The 25,944-nt window shown below is 44.4% G+C and overlaps 1 protein-coding gene across 2 annotated transcripts in view; it reads left to right on the top strand.

Annotated features, from left to right (window-relative positions):
• Positions 1 to 25,944, top strand: part of LOC119646264 (unconventional myosin-IXb) — a 208,577-nt gene that overhangs the window by 90,083 nt on the left and 92,550 nt on the right. Inside the window, exon 1 of one of the 2 annotated variants that reach the window (XM_038046668.1) lies at positions 1,255 to 2,219. The exons of the other annotated variant lie outside the window; for it this stretch is intronic. Within the exon in view, the coding sequence (XP_037902596.1) occupies positions 2,129 to 2,219 (91 nt within the window). The 5' untranslated portion in view covers positions 1,255 to 2,128. Of the gene's footprint in view, positions 1 to 1,254; positions 2,220 to 25,944 lie in introns of those variants that run through there. 2 annotated transcript variants of the gene reach the window in all.

The following is a 25,944-nucleotide window of genomic DNA, read 5'->3' as shown; positions in this document are numbered from 1 at the left end:
TTATTTAGATCATTTGAAAAAGTATCTGAACCAGCAACGGCTGAAGCGAGCCCAGCGAAAAAAATACCCAAAACAGTAAAATTAGACAGGTCTTGATGCACTGAGGAAATACAGAAGAGATGACGGCAAAGGTAAAGGTGTTGTTCTTCTACCTGGGCTGGGTTCGTTTTGTTTATTTGAAATACGTCACAATCTTTAGATTCAATGCAATTCCACACCCTAAGAGGTGTATCTTTGTATCTTTTTTGAGTGTATCTGGAGATTGATGCAATGGTGAGGTGTATGGAGATCGTGAAGGATTTTCGTGACAAACATGCAGATTGGGCACAAACACCATGAAGGGAGCTCATGATCCTGAACGTGATACCTTCAGTCCGTTAGAGGCAATGCTTAGGTTCATACTCACTCCACTCTCCATTTGGGTCTTTTTGGAGCCGATTTGTAAGTTCTTTCCATTTACGTCTTCAGCTCCAATCCTCATCGTCTACCTTAACGGTCACTAATACTAAGATACCAGGTGATCGCGTGCGCTATGTATCAAATCTACCAGTGGTTTGGTAACTGGTTAACGAAAGATACTCCGGTGGAGAAGAGATTTTTTTGAGGATTTTACCTACTTTGAGTACACGTGCCAGACTAAGAGTATCGAAACTTAGAGAAAACTGTAGGGAAAGTCCCTGGTGTCCTGCAATATAGACTTGGTATCAACCCTGCATTCGAGAAACATTAGAAAGGAAAGATATCCTTATAGGTCGCTTGGTGAAAGGAGAATTACCAAAATTTAAAAAAAAAACAAAATTTTTAATATCGATATATCTGGTCACAAAGTAGATAGACTATTTGATCTTTTGGTCTAGAAATAGTAGAACCTTCTGCCCCGTTATTATAAAGATACCTGTATCTATCGATAAAAGTGACGTCCATATCCTGTCCACTGAATACCTATCTAAACTGTCATAACTTCAAATCTTTATTCCGCTCGCTAACGATATCTAAATACCCCTGAAAGCGAGGACGTACAAAGAAGATACACAAAAACACAAAACAGGTCTATCTAAAACCATTACAATCAGACGATCTGAAAGTGTACGATAGAAGCTGAAGTTTGGGAATGGGCCTGAGCGCAGGGTCCTAGCATCATCGTGAAAGACTCACCTGAGCGTGGCACAGCACGAAGAACTTGGAAAACCACTTGGCAAGCGATGGATATGAGTAGCACTGGTGAAGAACTGGAACCCTGCGAGTGGCCATCGTTTTGTTTGATGTTGCATTCTGCGCGATGTGGCCATTACCAGTACCCAGTGTGGAGTGGTTAACCTGTACTATGAAGACTGCTAAACCTGGCCAGAGAGGCAAGAGCAAAAGACAAGAAGTTTTCTTCGGGTTTCTTCTGCGATTCAAGCCGTCTCGAAAACGTCTCAGTTTCGAGAAGAGTTTCTTGGCGTGAAGAGAGGTTTTAGTCGGTTCGTTGGTTTCTTAAATGGGAAAAAAAGTTACAGCATAATGACTAAAAGACGGTTTCCTCGGCACTTAATCATGGCTGACGGAAAAATCAATTAAATTGAAGAAAAGTTCGATTGGAAAAACGAGAGAAAATGCGTTGAGTCTAGGGGTCCAGAGTGGCTAAGAGTCGGTGCTGAGTTTCCGGTGCGAAAATTCTTCCAAATCCGGATTTCTATGTGGGTAGCCAGTGTATTCCGCGAAAAGGCAGTTATTTTAGGAACGGTTTTTTGCTCTGCGTCGCGGTTCGTTCGTCGTCCTCTTTCCTCAAGCGTTCTTTTCGTTTAGTTTGGTGAAGTGCTGATGGTGATGACGATAATGGTTCCTCGTCGGTTTGTTTTGCTTTTTCCTTTTTCCCAACAAAATTTTTTAAACTAATCAAAAAAGATATTCCGACATCGCCACTGATTGGAATCTTAGATGGAATATTCAAATCTTATTTTGAATGTCATGTGAATGTGTGCGTGGTATTTGTCTATTATCTTTCCACAAAGATACATACGTGAATGTATTCTTTTAATTACCCGCGGGTTTGGTTTGGTTGTTTATGCGTCTACGAAGTGCCACTTTTAAAGAAGAGTGTGTAGTGCTTAAGTCAATTTTTCATATTTGAGTGGAACGTCGCAACATGGCCACTTTAGGCCTATCGAAGGTGTTCATCCTGGACAAGTACTTTACGGAATTACAAAAATTTTGGGAGACAGAGAAAAAATTACAAGGTAAATATATGGTCTGTATTGACTCAAGGACCTTGCAGTAGATTAGATTTATTTATTGGCGTTCTAATCCCTTAATAACATTTTTTTTTAACTTGACCCTAAATAATAGACGACCAAAGATACGCTTACCAAGCTGTCTGCCATGTTCTGATTCAATATCGCCATCAATTTCTATAGGCCACATGAGAGGTTTCATTCATACCCACATAGTTGAAATCAACCCTTTTGTGTCAACCACACACTTTGACACCATCACTGTCAGTTTGTGACAGCTATCCTCAAGATTTTCCCAGAAGACTGAATTTTTTCTCCACTGTTCTGCTCCATTGAACTGCCGCCTTTCATTAATGAGTGACCTATTCACTGCCGTTTCTTTCTTCTAATCTACTTGATATTGATATTGTATTAAGTCAGAGCACCTCGATGGCACGGCAGGGACATGACTCGATAAAAGCTTGGAGCTTTCGAGTAACAGTAAAAGTCACTTTCCACACATCACTCCAATGCAGTGGAATAAAGAACATTGTTGCGGAGCAGTTTCAACTTGATACTGGTTTTGAAGTTGCTGCATTCCTAGATTTTGTACACAAACACAGAAGACAGGTCTAACAAGGAGGAAGGGGACGGTGAGCCCCTTCGCGGTTAGATTTTTCTCGGAAGCCCAGAGTGGAGACTAAAAAAGTTAAATATTTTGGTAACAGACAGGAACCCTTATTCACTCTGAGTACGGATTTTCTCAGGTATGCTTCGAAAAGAAATTCAAAGGATATTGATTGGTCTGCTCGTTGCGAAAGCTGTGTAGATAAAGGGCAATCCGCCAAGATGTGAACAAAACATGCGAAGCAAAGGGAATCTTCAGATTCGTCTAACTAGAACCAAATCGAAAGGTTCTTGCCCATGACTGTCAACATCTACCTAGAGAAAATAAAGCTCTGGTGTGACATTGCTTCCATGGGTATCAAATAGACTCTGTATTGCGCCCACTATTATGAAACACCACCATTCGTTATAGTTACACAACATGGGGATGAGTTGGGCTCATATGAAGGCCAGCTGCAATGTGGGCGAAGGTAGGCTGATGCGAGACGCAGAAAAAGTGTGGTATACTTCTAGGTGGTTCTGGGCCTTGGAGGGAAGGGGCGAATTGGGCGATTTCCCACTAGTTCAGACGTTTCTGGGATATCGGGGACATGAATAATAATAATAATCGTTGGCGCAACAATCCATACTGGATCAGGGTCTTGAAGTGTGTTAGAGCACTTCATTCAAGACCATAACGGTACACTACAGGATTATATAATAGTACCCTGTAGGTGGAAATGTGGTCAGCATTGCGCTCGCCCGAGATTATTACCCTGATTTGACTCAGGTACTCATTCACAGCTGAGTCGAGTGATATCCGACGTCAAATCACGATACAAATCCCACTGCCACCAGTGAGATTTGAACCGGGACCTTCCGTACAATAGCCTTGTGCTCTAACCACTCAGCTGTCCGGGCATGAATAGAAACACAAACCGAAATGGATAATAAAGGACCCGCATAACTCTCAACCTGAGCCTTTCACTTTGCGGTCCTCGCCAAAGATGAATGCCAAGTGGCAAGTAGTTCTGACCTCTTAGCTGTCATAATACCTGCATCCTAGGTAGTAGCCTCGAGAAAGTTTCCCCGAGTTGCTTCGAGCGAGCGCTGATCCGTCCGTGAGTTCCGGGTTTCAGCTAATCGTAGGTCAGGCCTCAGGGAACTGGGGTCAGGGGCTTTGTCCCCGAGTGTATACCCGTTCCTGACTATTGCGGTCCGCTCCCTTGTACAAGATGCGCTTATAAAAAACTTAAATGGCGAACACAAACATACAGTGTTGTGAGCTACGACGCTGTCAACATGGTCCTACAAATGCTGGCGTAGTTCGCTGCGGAGACGAAAGGTGATATAGTGCTCGTAAGTGAGCGGCACCGAAACAAGGATCCAGTTTCATGGCACCCTAAGATATCAGGTACTGCTGCCATATGGGATCGGGACGGCTCCCTCCTTAGGGTTCCTACCCAAGGTCGAGGTGACGGTTTTTGTTTGAATTCGGTGTCCAGGGATAACATTTTTCAGTGTCTATCTTACGCCGAATAAGACGATACCGGACTTTCGACGCAGGCTTGATGCTTTGGAGGACGCTATCTTAGACACAGATGAGCGGATCCTGTTCGGAGGTGACTTCAATGCTAGGGCACTTGAATGGGGCATGCCTCACAGAAGCTCCAGAGGGAAACGAATTATTGAACTGACGGCAAGAACTGGTAGTTCTAAACACCGGATCCACCCCAACGTTTCGACGCCCAGGATGCGAGGGAAGCATTCCAGTCGTAACCTTCGCGTCCCAGTCACTGGTGTCGTTGGTGGACGGCTGGCGAGTTCTGGAAGACTTCTCGGCAAGCGACCATCAATACATTACCTTTGAAGTGGTGGACACAAACTCTCGGTGTGCGCCACCACGGCCCTCTTCCTGTTCATAGAACGTAGCGAAGATGAACACCGAGAGGTTTGTCGGAACTCTTGGAATAGGTGGAGCCGCGCTGGAGGGTCCACTCCTGGGGATGGTGGCGTTGTAGCTGACACTGTCGCAAATTTAATTATGAACCTAATAACAGCGGCCTACGGAGCCTCCATGCCCAGGAGAGCATCGAGACATAGCAAACGTTCTATGCACAACTCTCGGTTTGCGCCACCCCGGCGCTCTTTCTGTGCATGAAAGGTTGCTCGTCGAAACTCTTGGAACAGGTGGGGCCCGCTGAAGAGTGCTCCTGGGAAGCAAGGGCGCTGGCTGACACTGTCGCAAATTAAATTATGAACGACTTCATACGGAGCCTCCATACCCAGGAGAATGCCGTTCGTCGATCAGAGGCACATAGCCGTCAAGCGCGACGAGTGATGCTCCTCGTAACGCTTGACGTCAGAAACGCCTTTAATTCTGTGAAATAGAAGGACATTCAAGACACATTAGACAATACTTTCCACGTGCCGAATTATCTCCTACGGATATTGAGGGACTATCTGAGAAACCGCTCCCTGCTCTATGAAACCCTAGAGGATCAGAGGAGGTGGTGGTAACGTCGGGGTTAGCGCAGGGATCCATCCTAGGGCCTGACCTCTGGAACGCTACTTATGATAGTCAACTTAAACTCAGCATGCCAAAAGAGCCGCACCTCGTCGGTTACGCAGATGATATCGCTGATGTGTGTGCTGGACGCACTGTAGAACTGGTCCAAAGCGAACTTGGCATATTGATACGGCGGGTAAGCGGATGGATGACTGCTCATGGTTTTAATCTTGAACTGGAAAAAACTGAAGTAGTCATTCTGACTAAAAAGAGAATTCCGACCCTTCGATGATCTTTATTTTCAGTCCAATCCTGTTTGCCTCCTCCAAATTCAGAAGCATTTAGCCAAGATCCAACCAAGGTTCGATGGAAGATCATGTCATCGGTCCATAATTTATTAGTCTCCATCAATGCGGATAGACAAGCAGCCTTTGACAATCAAAAAGAAAAAGAATACGCTGAGTTTCTCCTTTTGAATTAGGAAAAGTCCTTTCCATCTTTATCACTAATTCTACATCGCTAGTTTCACCCGTTTTTAATTTTCACAAGGGGACAGTCCAAACCTCAAAAACTCATAATTAACTTGGGACCCCCATGGATGATATCAGTATTTCGGATGTTATAGATGTATGTATAAAGAATAACTCCTGAATTTACTGCTGACATCGATTTGGTCGACCTGCTTAGATATTAGATGCCAACAGTCGAAACCCAACTGACCATGTGGCAGATCCTGGCCTCAAACAAGCAGTAGCCTGTGACGAGGTGATGAAAGCATAAGAGAACCACAGATTTTCAACAGTGGTTGTTGACGTCATGGAGATTCTCCGTTGCTGGGATCACACCGTCAATGTCCTGTCAGAAACCGGTTCCCAAGTTATGACAGTGCGCTTTGCTCTAGAGATCATTAATAATTTGATACCGAATTCATTTTCATCACTGTTAAGTTTTCCAGAGTATAAAAGCACAGTACCGGAAGAAAGAGAAGTGTACCCTCAGGATGTCCACTTTATATCCCTGGAATTCATGCTCAAGTTGAAGGAAGCGAACATTCTGTTGGTCTTCAGTGCCGTTGTCAATGAGGGGGCGGAGAATGAGATCAGTCCCCATCCGATGTGATATTGTTGTTTCGCTTGTAAGGAAATTTGGAATGTTCGTAGCCTACAAATCTTCATCTTTTAAGGCCCATTTTACAATCACTGGGGAATGCTTTAAGTTTATTTTTAAACCGCGGCTCAATCAAATGAGTACGTATGACTCAGTGAACTTTAAATAAAACTCATGAATTGATAAAAAGTTGAAAATGGCACTGAATAGGACATAATTCGGTAAAAAGGCTACTTTATTTTATCTCAGCTTTGCCAGAGAAACTATTTCTCCATTAAGGCTAGATATTGTACATTTCTACCCAAGATTCGTGAAAAGTTTTGGCGGATGCAGATTGCCTAGTACGAGAATGATGTTCTGAGCAATAGGGTATTGGTCTGGGGTAAAAGTTTTCCCAGGGTTTCCCCAACGGGAACAGAAAAATTGAAACCGGGGGCGAAAAAGTTGGTACAACTGGGTTACATGCATAGAGACCCATTAGACGATAGAGGAAGACTGGAAGTTATATAATTCACTTTTTTAGCTAGCATAAGTACCTTTAGTATTATTGTTGGAAGAGTGGTAAATTTAGATCTTTCAACACCTTGCCCTTCCCGTCTCCTTTCATATGGAGGATATTTTGGTCAATCTGGAATATCTAGAGGTTTATCTTCAAAATGTTAGGCCTGTCTAACCCCTGAGCACAAGACCGTTGAGGTCAGCTATATTTAACATCCCCCGTCTAAAGGCAGTTTGAAGGTCATTAGTCTTAAGATGTAGGTGTAGGGCCCAGTTTTTGTGATTAATCTGAAATGTGGCCGCCTATTGTGTGCAATCGCCTTTCTTTGACTGGCTACATATTTTGCCTCACAGGTTACCTCCCACCGAGACAGAGAGGGATGGAATGGGGAATTTCCTTAGTCCTGAGTGGAAATTCTAATGAAGAAAGAAATAATAAGGAAGTTTGCATAATTTACTCCTCAGATTCGTATAATTTTCAAGTCAGACTTCGGTCTCCGCTTAATTTTCACCCCGGGTCCGGATTTCCTCTCTACGGTCCTACACTGCTAAATACTGCAAACAAGTAGAGGCACTGCAGTTTCTTTCACTCATTATGAAGTTGTGGAGTTGACATTATGTTTGATTTGAGGATCTGATCGTGAAGCTGGATACATCCAAACTGTTTGGGGTCCTCATCGCATTTCTTTTCTTTTAATTCTTCAAAATACCGCCGTTGACAGCTACTTTCTTGGGCTTGACTTTCGGGAATTAATTTGCTTGTGAGTCAATTTAGAATTAATAGGTTTGCACAAGAGAATCCTCCATACCTGATACTTAGATCGTAGACCTACCTCAAGCTTAACAGTCTTCCTTTTCATTTTTTCAGTAGCCTTAAGTCTCCGTGTTTCATTTCGAATGAGCAAAGTTCAATAGAAAATTGTTTGATGGTTACGAGTGAAATTCTGGTAAAAGGAGTTCAGTAGAAGGCGTGAAAAATCTAAAAATGAGTCACCCAAATTGCTCCCACCCCAGTGTCACTCGAACAATTTTTTCAAACAATCTTTTTATTTATAAATAATAAACATGATAATTTAAAATAGTTAAGTTAGTTTTGACTTCCATCATCCCTTTGAAGACTGGAACACTCCGCCAGGGTAGAGTAATGGCAGATAGGGAAGAGTAGCAAATGTCAAAACAAATTGTCTGGAAGAGGACGCATCTCTCAAGGTGGTGTTTGACTACTACCCGCCCGTAGTAAACACAATAAACCTCTTTGAGGGTTATCAGTAGCCTTTCCGAAAGATGTGTCTATTATATGATGACATAGTTGGCTGTAAGTCGCTCGTCTGAATGGTGTTCAGATTCATTCATCTAAAACGGGAGAAATATTCCTCATAACCACCATCTCGGATGCTAATTTATTTCACCATTATTACCTTCAACTCACTTCTAATTAAACTATGTCAGTATATGGGTCTAGCAGTCCTTTTTCTATTTAGTGCTTTGCTGTCACTAACTTTATAGTTCTCTCTAGTGATTTTTTGGTGAGCCACACACGGTCGCCTTGGACTGATTTATTCCCCTAGGTTCTATGGGAAGCAGGTATGGCATATCCACGTTATTGTATACTTAGCTTAAGAAGCCTGCAATGAGTTCATAAGCCTTGCATTCTCCAGGGATGACTATCGTGGTAAGTCTGAATTTTTAAGGTCTCCCATGCATCCAATGTATAAGGCTTATTTATATGTTGCACTGGTTCCAAGTTGTCTACTCTTATTGAATGTCCCTCTTCGATAATGTGCATGGCAACTGCTGATTTAACCGTGTTGACTCTTCGTTTTTCACCGCATCCCGCTTCTTTGACAAATTCTTGAAACCTCGTCGTGATGAGCCGTTTGGTCTGACCTATGTAGACTTGATAATCCCTGCCTAAGCCTTAGAATAGCAAATGGAATATAGTTTTCCTCTCAAATATCACTTTCCTCGGCCTTATGCACATTAACTTTAATGCGAAAGTAATGCCTACCGTGTTCAACCCTGTATCTATTGGAGCGGACTATAGATCACCTGAAAGGAGACTTCGCTGCGAGATAAACAAAAAACTAACAGGAGCTAACCAAAGAGGTGGATGCGGATCTGTGGAGACTCGGTTATAAACACTCCTTGCCTAGAGCCCTATGGATTCAATTCGGACTGATTAAAAAAGACGCAAGGCGCAGAGGATTGCCAAATTTTCCTTATGAAAAAGCTGAAAGAAGGCCCGGGCAGAAATATATAAATTGGGGTTTCAGCATCGACCAGATCTACTGCTCGGTGCATTCAATGCTTAGCTGAAACGGTGCATTTTTACTTGTCCCTGGAGGGTGCCAGACTCTACGAAGCAAAGACTGCAGCCCTTGTTGCCGGGTGCATTGTTGAACAAGTGCAAAACAGACTAGGCATGCTGATACGATGAATGGTCTGGAAGAAAACCGAAGTAACCATCTTGACTAAAAAGAGAATCCCCACTGCGGCCTGTGTCGATCAGCAAGTTGACTATAGAGTCAAAACCAACGCTTAAGTACCTTTGATTGACGTTCGACTCGAAAATGAACTTTTTCAAACAAATGAAAGCATCAGCGAAAAATGCACGAGCGAGAGTTTCATCCTTAAGTCGACTAATGATGAATGTTTAGGATCCTACATCTACCAGGAGGCGTCTTCTTATAAATCCCTTCTGCTTTATGGCGGGGAGGTAGGGACTGATGCCCTTGGCGAGCTTGTGTGTCGTAGGCGGTCTTCATACCGCGCTGTCCCATAACCGGCTGTAATTATATTTGCATGAGTGACACCGGTTACCCTCCTTTCTGGGGAATGCAGAACTATCCACAAGCACAAGGGAAAGGACTTAAGGGAAGTGCTTGTTTGTGAAGAAGATACACTAAATGAGCGGCAACTTTGGGGAAAACCAGTAAAGAAGCAAATGGGCTGCACGGCTTATCGGTAAGTTAGATAGCTTGGTGAGGTGACTTTCTTTTGCACAAGGTTGGGAGGGCGCGATCCCCTGACGGAGTGTTCTACATTGGAGTGATGAACGGCGCTGCTTAAACTTTGTTCTTGTAGAATAGAATTCATCAGCAACGTTATGCAGATACAGGGGCCTTTTTCCCGACAACATTGTCAGAAAGATGCTGAAAGGCGCTGACCGATTAAGCCGTGCTCGCGAAGAAGATTGACCTTAGCAGGCAGTGGGACCGAACGGCAGGGGATGCTTTCAACTAACAATTACCTTCCTCATTTCCCTTTCAGTTGGTGAAAGGAATTCCCTGACTCGAAGGCTCGATAAGGTGGGATAACGGGAAAGTTAGCCTGTAGTGGCTCCAGGCTAGCTCTTTTATGACGGGGAGGTGTTTAGTTGGTGGTCCGATGGCTGGTGTTTGGGAGAGCCCAAAGCTCAGTGAGACACATTCACCTGCTCTACCCAAAGAAAAAACGGTGAATATGACCATATGTGGGCGTTCAAACGGTAGTATAAGTCCCAAGGCGAAACGTGGATTCCTACCCACAATGCAGCATAAAACCTGGGGAATACCAATGGTCCTACTACTAAGCCATATCTCCACCAGTGGTATCCCTGGGAGCTCTTTCTTAATGGAAAGCTGCAGACAGGGAAGGATGAAGGGAAGTGTCTCGCCCCTAAAAACGGGACAAATTGTACCAACTGGTCCTCCAAGTTGGGGGGTTGGCTAGGGCTGACAACCCAAACGGAAAACAACTTGTTACAAAGCCACGGAAGGAGCCTCGGACTGGATTGACAACACAACGGAATAACGAGTTGCGCATTTTCTCATGGAACGTGCGCTTGCTGTACAGATATAGAGCTGCCAAGCAGCTAGCCGATACCCTGTCCTAATATAGGGCTGATGCATTGGACAGGGATCGGTTTCTAGAAGAAGTCAAGTACCCAGTAAGGTCTGTGAATTCGAAAATTAGAGGGCGCAACCACACCAAGTGCGAAGATTTTACCAACAAGCCAGCAGGTTGAAGCCTTATACGCCTCGATGATCATCCTGCCTGATCTGATTTCCGACAGGATGGGTATATTGGAGCGATGGATTGAGTATGTTGATGACTGCTCAACAACCAAAATATCGGCGAGTTGGAGGTCCCACCAACTGAAGACTACGAACAAATGTTGCCACCACCAAGCATAGAAGAAACAGTCCGTACAATTCATCGGCTTAAAAACCATAAGTCGCCAGGAGCCGATGGAATTACAGCCGAATTGGTTAAATATGTGCTCAAGGTGTGGGGCAGCGAATCAATGCCTGACGGCTGGCAATAGGGCATTATCAGTCTTATACATAAAAAAGGAGATACCACACAGTGCAGCAATTATCGAGGTATCACGTTGCTGAGAACCATCTATAAGATATTCTAGGCCAGGCGTATGGGGCGAATCCAGAACATCATTGGCCCATACCAAAGAGGTTTCACTCCAGGCAAATCAGCAACAGATCAGATTTTCTCTCTGCGGCAAGCGATGGAAAAAACTGTTGGAATATGGACATCAATTGTATCATATTTTCATCGACTTTAAGGCCGCATATAATAGCTCCACTCGAAACGGCTCACGATAGGGTCAAAGCTCAAACTGTACAAGACAATGATCTTGTCAGTCGTCATGTATTCCTCGGAGAGCAAGCAAAATTGCGAACTCTTGGCCGCATTTTTTGGCCCCCTACATAAGGATACATAGACGACTCCGTAAACTACATAACGACGAAGGCTATGAGCGATACCATGACTGTCTGGTTGTGGTCGGGTCAATTGATTGCGAAACCATCGCGGAAAGTCTATAAGGGCAATATCTATGGTTGAAAAAGAAGACGAGGCAGACCCAGTCTGCGATGGAGCGATGGCGTAGGTCAGGTCGCCAGACAGCTGTTAGGGATATCGAATTGGTGGACCTCGGTGCAAAAACATGATTTCTGGAGTTCCTTATTAAGGCAGACTTAGACCGAATACCAGTTGTTGCGCTGTTGATGATGATATGGTGTTTATTTTATCTTGAAAAGTGAGTCGATCTCGGTCGAGTACTTTTTTGTTGAGGCAAGGCTATTTGAAACTGGGGCAAGGCTGTAGAGAGAATATCTGGGGCAGAAATGAAAATTATACGGAAATCATGGTTCTTGGTGAAAATTATACTGGTCTGGAAAGAAGATTATGCCGGCCGACCTGCTTTTTTTATCGAAATGTCGGCTTGGCGCTCCCGAGAAATCTTCGGGCATGGGGGGAATACCCCTTTCAATCCCTTCTCGTCAGGCCTGTCAGAGTTTATTGTTCATGGCCACATCTTATCCTGTGGCCATTCATCCCTCGGCACAGTAGCTGCATCTTAGCTTGGGGTTTTCATTGCCACTCAGTTTCAGGTTTCACCTCTGGTTCCCTACAGGATATTCCTTCCTGAGTTTCTTGACGACGACAAGGCACGTAACTGTCGAGGAAGTTAGAAAAGAAGAAGACGAGCAATGTTACCATAGAACCAGGTGTTATGTGTTGAGTTCCGTTTTTGATAGTAGATTCTCGATATCTCTTATTACGTATGACAAATCAACGCTACTATGTACTTAACTTAAACCTTAAGATAATAACAATTAGTTCATGGGACCCACATTCTCGAAGGATGGTAATCCCGATAAGCTTAAATTTGCTTCAGTGCCAAATGTGGCATCACTTGTTATCAGATGTATCTAAAAAGGGCATGATTATGCAACAGGACGAGACCACGACTTCATAGCCCATGCGGCTGGGCTCTGATTTAAAGTATCTTTTTTATTTCCGTGGAGTTAACTCCGAATTATGTAGATGTTAGGAACGCAGTAGGTAACAGATAGCTAAAAAGGTAGACTAAACCTAAAAGATCGGTTGTGATTTACTCCGTCAGAGCAATAGATCTTAAGTTGCATACGTTATGCTTTTCATAAATGTAAACTACTTTATTTTGCAAGTTGGGTTTCCGCTAACTTGTATTCCCTTTTATTTAGCAAATGGCAAATGTTCAGGTGTTTTCGGGCACAGATCTGGTTGACCTACTTGCATCCATATGTACCACTATTAAAGCGGAAATTAAATGCTTGCGGGTGGCTTTGGCACGATTTCTGAAATCACTAAGAGGAAAAGTGGAATGCATGCATTTGAAAAAGATTCTCTTCAGCGATCTCGCAAGAAAGCAATACATCTGTTGGCTCAGATTACTGGAGAGAAGATATTCAATTTTAGATGCAATTTTCTATTGTGATTGCGATGTGCATTTTATCGCCCGCCAGGTATACATCCACAGGTCTATCCTCTGCTTCTTTAGAAAGCTAATCATGTGACCTCAATAAACATCTTTTTCGTAATTACAATCTTACCTTACCATGACAAAGACTGAGTCTTACCTTTTCCAGTTTGCATGATTGTTGGCATTTCACGGTTCGGGACGAAGGTCAATTGCAATGGCCAATTGATTCCGTGGAGTGATCACGAGGAAATGCCTCTACGTGGGGCCGAAACGCCATGTAATTGTTATTCGAAAAACCGCGACTTTGCATGAAATCCGCTAATCAAACAGTGAATGCGCTGATTCGGAGAGGAAATTGCTTCTCCGCGTTACCAATGGCGGTTGCATTATGCAACATCAAAGAACACGCTTATGAAGTCTTTTCCTTCATTATCTAGCCAAAGGTAACTAATTCAGATTCAAAATGGAAAGTGCGGGTACGGTGAGCGGTACATGGACTAGTGGGTTTGTCCGACATGAAATTTCGTTTGCGGCGGACAGTACAAAACGCTGCGTTGTTGTGCGGCAAAGGTGTACGTAGGTAATAAATTGAATGAATATTTTTTAAATCAGAAATAAAACAACAAATCTAAAGTTTGTGGCGGCGAGAAGACAAGAAATAAAAGTTTAAAACTGGTTGAGGTTGAGTAGCAGAGGTGAGGCGTACTGTTGTTGGGTTTTTTGCTTAGTACGTACTTTTCTGTAGCCGTTGCTGGTATTTTTGTTGTTTTTGTTGCTATTGTTGCTGGCAAGCTGGCTGCTTGCCAAGAGGCTTGAACGTTCGCCTGCCGGCCGAACGTAATGGGCCAAACAAAGAACAGTCCAACAACAACGACACAAATCTGGTACTGATCTCGCCTTTCCTCCGGTTCGTGTACGGATGGTGTGCTGTTGAGGCAATTTAGATCGTGGACCTTTTATCTTTCAGATTCGTGATTTAGGCTGCGGAATGCCACACCGAACCATGTATAATACCATGACACTGTAGGTACTCGTTCAGGTGCTATTTCTTTGGCTTTGTAGTATTTTGTTAGTTAGAAAGAGGTACCCACACAGACAGACTGCCGTACTGGAAGATAGGGCTTGGTGTACGGTGCTAATCCGGTTTGGAAGCAGATTTTACTACTGTGGATATAACGTAAGAGCACAAACACCCCCGACCAGAATTAATATTGTGCAAAAGTTCCCATTTATTCAAATAAGTTTTGAGAGTGATTGCTATCGTACTATCATAATGGGCTAAGAAAAGCCACTCTGGGAAGTACAACCACGTCTTCATGTTTAATGATGTCTTGTGAACGTTTGCAATTTCTAGCTTAATAATCCACTTTCGACTATCTTTTTATATGGCAATGCATCTTCTGCCCGATACTTTGAAACATGAAGAGCCCATCCATGGGAGAGTTGCAAGGGACGCTCCACTTGAGCGCCTTAAACCCTATTTTTACTCCATACGCACGCAAATATCTGGAAACAACTTCCAATTACGGGATTACTAAGCCAACTAAATTGTTCCGTCGTGTGTATAATTTACGACAGTTTTTCCCATTATTTTACCAATTTCAGTAAACTCACCGTGGGTACATTTCATTAGTCATCACAACACAGGTGAGATTAAAGGTTACCGTGTTAAGCCACTTCTTGCAGTGCGCTGCAAGTACGACATGTCTCGAGTAGCCACACATCTTTGTGTTTTGGCTCAATTTTTCAACTGTATGAGATAAGATAATTTCATCTTAACCGTGACATTAATAGACCCTCATTGACCCAACAACTTTTTCTGCAAAAACTGTAAATCGTTGAATGAAACCTTAAACCGTTGAATAAGAGGATGATGAGGAATGGTACTCTTTGGCATGAGTCCATGGACAATAGTGACTACTATCTGTGCTGTCTTTCGCCTATTCTTCCGACATAAGTTAGAAATCTTCCGCTTCTGCAACTGAACTTTAATGAACTTTTGAACTGTTTTCTGCTCTGCTTAGTAAAGGGTTGATAGTTGTTTGTGCACCATAAAGAATTACTTTACTCCTTTGACGTGCACTTATCATACTATGTGTGTGTGTGTGTGTATGGTGGGGGAGAAGCTACAGCTTCTGAGCACTCAGGCCGTGTTGGCCCATTGTACTCGCCTCCCCCGTCTAACGGAATATTCCGGATTCGTTAACGTATCGCAGGATTTCTGTTAGTGGATGTGATGCTACCCGTCGCAATTGGAGAACATCGGCACCAAAGATCTGATGCCTGATGCGTCCATAGGCGGGGCATTCACATAGGAAATGCTCCGTGGATTCCGCTTCCTCATTACAGGAGGGACACGTATCATCTTCGGTAATTCCTATTCTGAACATATGCCCAGCTGGTGAATTATGGCCTGTCAGAATGCCCACAATACACCTGCAAGTCCTCCTGCTTTTCGACAGGATAAACTTTGCGGTACGTATGTTGGGTTCTGGCAGGAAAAGTTTGGTGTGTCGAGCAGCATTTAGGCTCTGCCACCTGTCGTTATGGGAAACTTGTTCCCAGTTTTTGAAAACAGATTTAGCCAATGCTACTGATACCCCAATTGGTGGCTCCGGTCCCGGCACAGGGGAGATTGACCCCTCTTTTGCTAAAGCGTCCGAGATTTCATTTTCCTCTATGCTACAGTGGCCAGGTACCCAGAGTAGTTCCACCGTATTGAATCTAGACATAGAGTTCAAACGGTTTCTGCATTCCTGAACGATTTTCGAGATGATCAGTGCAGCTTGACTGTCACTGCAGATTGCGATGCGCCTGCCCTTCAACCGCTCGTCAATCACCCAGTTTGCCACCCTTAGGATCGCATAAACTTCGGTCTGAAAAACCGTTGCATATTGTCCCAAAGGAAAATCCCACTTCTCGTTTTTATTCGAGAGGTAGACTCCAGCTCCAGAACCCTCTTCTGTTTTTGAGCCATCGGTGTAGAAGACTTCCGTATATCCCGCCACGCATTCCTCTGGGTCTTCCCAGTCCTCTCTATGCTTCAGGGTAACTACATATCTTCTACCAAACAGATGTATGGGGACACGAGAATCGGAAGGCATTGTAAGAACTGGATTTAGTCCTCCCAGTAACTCTTCCAATGCTCTGTGCCCCCCACATCCGTTGTTTTCCCATAGATCTAATCGAATTAGCCTATAAGCTGCTCTCATTGCAGTGCTTTGAATAAATATATCCAGGGGCTGCAAATTGAGTAGTGCATTCAGAGCTGCGCCGGACGTCGTGCTCATAGCACCAGTGATACCCAGACAAACAGTTCTTTGCAGTGCGTCTAGTTTACAGTGAAAACCTTTTTGTCTCACCTTAACACACCACACAACGGATGCATATACGAACATCGGCCTAATGATGGCAACGTATATCCACATTACCACATGAGGCCTGAGTCCCCATGTCGAGGCAAAGGTCCGTCTGCACAGCCCATAAGCTGTGAGAGCTCGTTTCATCTTTACCTCTACATGTTTGTTCCAAAGAAGTTTTTTATCTAGAGTGACCCCCAGATATTTGACTTCTTCGGAGAGTTGAAGGGTAGTATCCCTCATCTCAGGGAGACAAAGTCCATCCAGTTTCCTCGTTTTTTGTGAATAAAACCATTGTGGTTTTATTTGGATTAACTGACAAACCATGTCTAAGGCACCAGCTGTCTATCAAATCAACGGCACGTTGCATATTCCTACACACCGTTCCAAGATCCCGATCAATAGCAAGTACAGCCACGTCATCAGCATAAGCTTGAGCGTGTATTGGCAAATTTTGCAGTTCGCATAGCAGTGAGTCGATCAGCATACTCTACAGAAGCGGCGAAAGCACACCTCCTTGGGGGCAGCCCTTCATTGCTTCTGTAGTCAGGTAGCGATCGACCCCTACCTCAGCCGCACAACAATCTTTGCGTTAGCATAGCATGGATCCACTTAATTAAAGCATCATCAACACTATGCGCTCTGGCGGCATCACAAAGTTTTTGAAAAGGCGCACAGTCCAAAGCAACTTCAATGTCCACGAACACCCCCATCGCGTACTCACCATTCAAAGTTGCATCCTCTATCTTTGTGACCAAAGAATGAAGAGCAGACTCACAGAACTTTCCACGTTGGTAACCATGTTGGTTTTCACTAGTCTCTCCAAACCTTTCAGCAAGAATGAAGTCAAGCTGATCTGTCTGAAGTTCTTTGGATTAGAATAGTCATCTTTCCCAGGTTTCGGTATGAAAACTACCTTAACCTGTTGCCAAGAAGAAGGCACGTAGCCCAGAGCAAGACATCCTCGAAAAATATTTCTTAGAGGTCGCTCTAAATGCTCCATACCCTCCTTTAGCATTGCCGGATAGATGCCATCCATGCCAGGTGCTTTGAAATGTTCAAAGGACAGTATGGCAGCTCTCACCTTTTCATGGGTAACAACCGCTTTCGCAGTGTTCTACTTCCCCTTGCAACGCTTGCGTGTTGAAGGGGTTGCAAGAACCGTCTACTATCCCCCTACCACTTCTCTCACCCGTTCTCCCGGGTGGTGTACTTCCAGGAGGGTCTGTACTGAGTCCAGTCTGGAGCTCGTGAAAGTACGGTCGGGTTTTCTAAGAGAATCTAACTTGGCCTCATCCCTTTTGAGGACTCTGCACAGCCTTGAAGTCTCCCTTTCGCCTTCCAGTTCCTCACAGTACGCTCTAAAGGAGTCTCGTTTCGAGTACCTCACGAGCCTCTTATATTCACGTTGTGAGTTCCTGAAATTTAACCAGTCTTCGTCCTTGTTACTTTTGCAAGCACAATTTAGAAGTCGTCTGGTTGATTTCCTGAGTTTTTGCAGTTCTCCATGCTGCAGGTTGATTTGACCAATCTTTATGTTTTTCGACATAAACTTAGTCTATTGTCTTATGGAAAACAATACCGCCAGAGACTCGATCCCCTCGTGATTGATTTCTCTGAGAGAAGCCGTACTTGGAAGTATCGCAATTCCCATGTTCTCATCCACGCAGAGCATTCGTCTGTTCTCCACTTAGCACCTTAATTGGTTTGCGGTGTCCGGGTTGCATAGATTCGATCACTCGAACTGTTCAAGTCAGTTCCGTTCACGTCTCTGGCTTCCCTTCCTTCCGCCTGTTCCTTGGAAGGTGTAGGAGAAGTTACTAGCAGGTAGGATTCACTCTGTAGTCCCTTCCCCAGTGCGAGCCCCCATACGGGGGCACACCGGTCTTAATCCCCGCGAGACGCGTGGATATAAGCCCTGGTGCGGAGCACAATAAAGCGTTGTCAACAGCAGATGTGTTGGTCTTACGCTTTTTGCGCGCATTGCCGCTGACAGAAGAGTCTGGTGCGTCCAGTGTGGATCTTACCGGGGTTTCCAGCTTATCCCCACCTTCCGCCGGAGATTCCGCTTCCTTGTGTCCGATTTCTCTGGGCGTTACCGCGCCTAGTGGTACAGTCACGTCCATGTCCTCATTCCCAAGGTGCTTCATCTTCCTTCGCAGTGCTCTCTTCTGCCGTCGGCTTCGGGCCTTTCCAGGTTCACGGTGTCCGGACCGCTTGGATCCATTTCCACACACCGGCGTTAAACCAGTAGCGTCCACGTCACCAGCTTCCCGTGCTTCCGCTCTTCCCTGTAAGGATGAAGGAGAAGGTTCTGACAGGCAGAATTCAGCCTGTAGTCCCCCCTCCTTAGTGGCCGAAGTTCCCTTCCGCCGAGCCTTCGTCTTCCGCTTGGGGGTAGATTTGGGCTGTAGTACCCAATCTGAAAGTTTCCGTACTTTCCTTTCTGGCTAACTTCGCCATAGGTACCAAGTGCAAACTTTTCACTGAGTCGGAAAGCATGCCTTCTACGGATTGATCTGTAGGCGGGTATGAATGTGGTGAGGCCTCCAAAATCCGCGCCTCGGGCGCGACACGATTGCTCATGGTTGCGGGTGGATTCGAAGTCCGTGACTTCTTACCACTTGGAGAGTTTAAATCCATCGTTTCCATATTCATATTTTTGGACACCCTTAGTGTAGTAGTAAACTACTACAGGCTCCCCCACCACCACAAGGTGGTGTCCGAGGGGGAGTTATCATACTATACTACCATATATCATTCATTTTTCGAGTTGGTTCAACTGTTTTACTACTTTATTTAGATTGGTTCCATATTAACGCCCCCATAAGTAATCATTGCTCTGAACCCTAATACATACAGGTAGCTCAGAAAAGCCTGTCCTTTCCTTGAGAAAACTTCCCAACAATGTGCCATCCTTCCATCCAAGGTAAACACTTTAAAAGATCACTTCCTCCAAGCGTACCAATGCACCCTCCATCTCGACGATCAGCGTTTTGAAAACGAGGTCAACTGATCCATCTCCGAACTCCTCTCATGCCCAACCTTCCTACTGGGACAAGGCAGCATGAGCCCCTACTTCCAACAACTCCCTGATGTCGAACACTACATCAACCCTACCGGTTTCCCCATCTTCTCAAAGGTGAGTCGAACTAATCAAGCAGGGTATATGCAGATTTTCCAGCAGCAGTTGGGCATCTCCGATCTATTTGTTCCCCAAGCCCAATGACGAATGGCGACTTTGTGGAGATTATAGACGCCTGAATGCTCAGACGATACTGGACCGGTATCCCCTACCATTCATTTAAGAATTTTCGCATTATTTAGCAAGCTGTCGTGTTTTCTCGACTTGGGACCTTGCCAAGGGCTACCACAAAATCCATTTCTTTTCCGAAAATATTCCAAAAACAGTAATTTGGGCTCTTTGAGTTCACACGGATGAATTTTTACCTGTACAATGCGGCGCAAACCTTTTAGAAATTCATCCATTTTCTACTACGAAACTTGCATTTTTGTTTCGTCTACTTCCACGCATCTTCCACGGAGTCCGAGTATTTGGCACATCTCGAGTGCGTTTTTCAATGCCGCTTGACAATGATCTACTATTGAACGTCTGACCGCATTCAATCCGACCCAGTCAAAGTGCAAGCGATCGCGAGCGTTCTGCTGCCAAAGATGGTATAAAACCTTAGAAGTTTGTTGGGCATGATAAACTTCTACTGCAATTTCCACCCAAAGCCGCTTATCACCAGGCATTAAGTAATGCCTCCCGTCTGGTCCTAAGACTAAAAATTCACGGGAAGTTTTGTGGTCTCCAGAAACCGTCCAATTCTTTGAAACAACCAAGCAACAGCTGGTAGACAGGATGCACTATTAGCCGGGTTCGTCAATGCCTTAGACATCGCACTAGGCGCTGCTCTTCATCAGAGGGTGACTCAAAGCTGCAATTGTAGGGTTTCTTCTTAAAACAATTGGATCTCACTTAATTAACTTAAAACGCCTATGATCGTGAATTTCTTGCTGCGTATCTGAGCATCAAGTAATTCCGTTTTTCCCGTGAAGGCAAATCGCTCACCTTGTTCACGGATGATAAGCTTTCGGCTTTTCCCTTACGGCAAAAGCCCGACAAAACTACATCACCCATTTTACATCGGACATTCAACATGTGTCCAATAAAGACCAACTAGTTACTGACACCTTGTCCCAGATCTCCGAGATCAACATCCCACCCGCAACCGATTTTTGGATAATCGTTGTAGCCCAGCAGGATGACCCAGCTCTTCAGAGCCTGCAGTCGGACCCCCCAAATATAAGATCAAGGAGTTCCCTATCTTTGGCTCATTTTCCTCTATCTAATGCGAGATCTCTGAAAAGGCCACATATTCCGGACGCTTTTCGTAGGAAAGTGTTTCGCTCCGTGCCCAATCTTGTGTACCCCGACATTTGGACGATGAACTGGCTAGTCTTCAGCAAATATTTCCAACCGTTCCGTAAGTCGACAAAGGGTTCCCACTTCATACACCTCGAAATTATCGGCCCTTGAGAGGCTCACACGGCTACAAGTATTGCCTTATGATCATTGATCGGTTTACGCGGTGACCTAAGGCAATATCTATGAAGGACATAACAGCACATTCACATGCAGGGGGCCTCTGTAGAGAGTAAATTCCGCGCCTTGGTTTTCCAGGAAATGCAATTTGAACGCACTCGTTTCTCGAAGCTCGGAGAGCTTCTAAGATTCAAACGCCAGCCAACAATAGCATACTACGCAGAGTCTAAAAAGATGCTAGAACAATGGAATCGGACGCTGAAGGCAGCCATTATGGGACGCGACGAATCGTCCTAGTCGCGGGTCTTGCCTTTCGTTCTGCTTGACCACCGTACAGGCGTCAGCGAGGAGTTTGCTGCCGGCCCTGCTAAACTGGCGTCCTCGACAGGAGGGATGGGCTTTAAGCGACCGGATTGTTGCACCTACAGTTCAAGAGGCTGTTTCCAAATTAAAGCCACTTACGCTATTTTTTAACACGCGGCCCCGTCTCCACACTAGGAAACTCGAAGTTTACATCCATGTTATAGTGAGGGCTGATGCCATCCCCCCTTCTAACGTCCTCCAGCGTAGAGACCACTCGTTGGACATACTGAAGCCATTCTTCCAGGAGGCCGACGGCACTGAAAAGAAGCTAGACCGTCGCATCTGTTTTGCCGTCAGCCAATCGACTGCGGCCGAGTAGCCCTACCACGGGTCCTTTCGGTGATATTCCTTGGTTCAGGCTGTGGCGGAGCGAAACTAAGCACCAGCTTTGCAGTCCTATCTGGATAAGCGGTGCGCATGACTACTGGACTAACCAACAGGCAAATGTGTGGCGTGCCCGGCGAATGCGCTATCAACCGGAAAGGGCGTAGGAGGTCACGAGGTCGACTCGAAAGCGGAACTCAACCTAGCCGAGTGGAATCTCTGCCTAAAGAAAGTCGATCCGAAGTTTTCATTTCCATAATTTTTTATCTGTACAGTTTAGATGATGCCGTGCATTAAATTAAAAACGTCGATACCTTCTAGTTCGAACAAAGAAAATTAAGTGATTTCCGCATCCTTAATCATCAACCACTGCCCATACTACGCTGACTTTCTCGTCCACTGGAAAGACTTAGTTGAGCACGCCCACGTCATTTTGTAGTAGGGTGTTTTTCTCGGTTTAAGCTGGAAAACTCCGGCAATCACCGGTCTTCTCGATCTAAGGAATGCTCTAGGAAAGGGACTCATATATGGCAGCCCGGTTTTTGTCTTTAAGCTTTCCGGAATCCTAAACTTCTATCAACACTTCTGCAAGCTAATTCTTAGCTTCCTAAATGGTCGGAAATCCCAAGTTCACATACAATTACATCTGTTGGCACCTTACTCATGTCCTGCTGGCACCCCATAAGGATCAGTCTTTTCTGTCAGCCTCTTCTCCTTGTTCACCGCCGACTACCGTCACACCCAAATCCCATCCGAGCTCTTCAATACGCGGACGACCTAATCTTCTGTACCTCCTCTAAAAAAATTCCGCTCGCCTGAGTTTTTATTTAAACGAGTCTACTTACAACTACTCAAAATGGAAACTATTTCTAAATCCCCAGAAGTGTAAAATCATGCTGTTTCACGAAAACACCTATTTGACACCGAAAAAAGGAGGACATCATATCACTCACAACCCAGCCTGTTTGGCATGAAGAAGGTTCTTCGTCCATGGACAATAGTGACTACTATCCGTGCTGTCTTTCGCCTATTCTTCCGACATAAGTTAGAAATCTTCCGCTTCTGCAACTGAACTTTAATGAACTTTTGAACTGTTTTCTGTTCTGCTTAGTAAAGGGTTGATAGTTGTTTGTGCATCATAAAGAATTACTTTACTCCTTTGACGTGCACTTATCATACTATACTACCATATATCATTCATTTTTTGAGTTGGTTCAACTGTTTTACTACCTTATTTAGATTGGTTCCATATTAACGCCCCTATAAGTAATCATTGCTCTGAACCCTGATACATACAGGTAGCTCAGAAAAGCCTGTACTCTCCTTGGGAAAACGTCCCAACAATGTGCCATCCTTCCCCGCCCGAAAAGGTAAACACTTTAAAAGACCACTTCCTCCAAGCGTACTAATGCACCCTCCATCTCGACGACCAGCGTTTTGAAAACGAGGTCAACTGGTCCATCTCCAAGGCAGCATGAACCCTTTCTCCCAACAATTCCCTCCCCCATCTCTGAACCAGTAAAGCATGTTGTCCAGCACCACATCAACACAACTGGTTCCCCAATCTTCTCAAAGGTGCGTCCTCTACCACGCCAGAAGCTCGCTGTTGCGCGGAAAGAATTCAACGAAATAATCAAGCAATATATGTTCAAAATTTCCAACAGCAGCAAACTCAATGGCCAATGGCGACCTTGTGGAGATTATAGAAGCTTAAACGCTCAGACGATTCCGGGCGGGATCCACCCCACTCACCCACGAGTTTGCGCATTATTTAGCAAACTGTCGGGTTTTCTCGACCATCGACCTTGGGCTCCTTGGATTCACACAGACTTTTGGCTTGAGCAATGCGGTGCAAACCTTCCATAAATTCACAAAACTACAAAACTAGGACTTCTGGTTTGTCTACTTGAATGATGTTCTGGTCGCATCTTTCACCGAGTCCGAGCATTCGGCACATCTCGAATGCATTTATCAATGGCTCCTTGACAATGGCCTAATTTTCAACGTTAGAAAATGCAAATCCCTCCGGAAATCGGTGAAATTTCAAGCCACTCCCATTCCATTCTCCTGACCACATTTATCTTCATCATCAACAGGGCAACAACCGGTATCCGGTCTAGGCCTGCCTTAATAAAGAACTCGAGACATCCCGGCCTTGCGCCGAAGTCTGCCAATTCGATGTCCTTAAAAGCTGTCTGACATCCTAACCTACGCCATCGTTCCACCTCAAGTAGGGTCTGTCTCGTCTTCTTTTCCTATCATAGATATTGCTCTTATAGACGTTTCGGGCTGGATTATCCTCATCCATACGGATTAAGTAACCCGCCCACCGCAACCTATTGAGCCGAATTTTACAGTACAGTCCAGAACCTCAGCAAAATTCAACTTCCTCAGGTATTGATGTTCAAAAACTTTCATCCGGGTCTTCATCTAATATTCGAACAGGACGAAGGAACCGAAGTCGTTATACTTTGTATACCAGGCAGCAAAAAAAACCTCCCGATAAAATTGTATGAGGACGGAATGAGTATAAAATAAAGGAAGCAGCAACTGTCGCCAGCATCAAATATGAGACATCACCTATGTGCTTTGGTAAAACAGAAATGGGGTGGCTGTCGCCAGAAATAACTGACAGATGAAGTGTTAGACCAACTTAAAGCGAAGAAATTAGGCTCCTACTTTCCGTAAAATGTTTCAGTGTAAGTATGTCGACGGTTAACAATGGATTGGCAAAACTTGGCCTCACCCTGAAGCTTGCGCACTTCGAGCTAGATTGGGTCAACGCTCCGCGCACATTGAGCTTATGAGTATGCCATCGACTTGTCGAGAAGGGTGTCAGCAAATGCGATAGAAAATGATTTTCATTGATGGTGGCTTGATGTGGCTTTAACTTACACCTTTGGCGTCATCAGGCTTGTTAATCTTATTTTTGCTTCCATACTCTCTAGTGCTGAACCCAATTGAAAAGGTTTTTTTCGAAAATAAAGGGACACGCACGCGAAGGCTTGACAGATGATTTACAAGAACATAGACTCCAGGGACTGATTCAGTTGGGAATTGGAGATGTGTCGTCAGATTGTTCCAATTTTTATATGGATATGGATGGAAACGTGTTGCACCAAAACTTTAAAAATTATTATTTACAAGATCGTCAATCTCATTTTTGTTATCGTTAGTCAGTATTTTATGCGCGTTATTCTCTTTTGGCAAACGAAGAATTTCACTCAACAGATCGATAACTTGACTTGAAAAATAATTAATTTGTATTGAAGCATCATTATTTTCACCTGCTAAAACGTCAACTTCACTTGTTAAAGCTTTAATTTCATTTGTTAAAGCAGTAATTTCATTTATTGAAGTGTTGATTTCATTTGCTCAAGAGTTAATTTCAATTGCAAAAGCATTAATTTAACTTGCAAATGGTATATAAAAACCATGCCCCTAGTAGTGCCCCATAGGTAATCATTGGTCGTACAGTTAACCAAATATTTGCACCCTACCATATATAACGAGTTCAGGAAAGTTTACCTTCCCAATAATTTGCAACCCTCCCCAAAATATCTCCTCGCCGGAAAAGGAAGCACCCTAGTAGACTAAAACTAAAAAACTAGGTCAATGAGTCCATCACCAACGTCGTCTCATGCCAATCTTTCCTACCGCGACAGGCTCAGAGGTGGCGATGAAGAAGACGAGACAACAACCCTCTCGACCAAACACGGGAGACGCTGTACCACTTTGGTTTGCTCGCCGTGATGTACTTGTGGAATGCTCCAAAAGCCTAATTATGACAATCAGACCTGAGTCTCCACATATGTATCTATAGTGGCAGTAGGTCACGAAACCTTACCAGGTACTGGTACCTTAGGAACCGGGATAGCCCCTGAATTCATATGTTTCAGGAGAATTCCTGTTTCATGTGTGTTTAGCTCGGTTGTTGCGTTTGGCTTCCTATTGGGAGCTTCATGGGGGTTGTGGTTACGTTCAAGGAATAGAGGCCTTCGGTCCTCAAACTTGGTGTTGCTTTTCAACACGGATGCCATACTCCGTTGTTCGATAGAGATATAGGTAGGTCTTGCATTCACCAGCATGAATGCTGAGTAATGCAATCAGTAAAAACTGGTATCGTTGTGCTTGTCTTAACGGGGCTCTGATTGTAGTCACAAAATTAATCCGTGTCTTAAGATGACCGA

This window comes from Hermetia illucens, chromosome 1, assembly GCF_905115235.1.
Source record: "Hermetia illucens chromosome 1, iHerIll2.2.curated.20191125, whole genome shotgun sequence".
Lineage (NCBI taxonomy): Eukaryota > Metazoa > Arthropoda > Insecta > Diptera > Stratiomyidae > Hermetia > Hermetia illucens.
The sequence above is the reverse complement of the archived record's forward strand: the minus strand, read 5'-3'. Positions and strand labels throughout refer to the sequence as shown.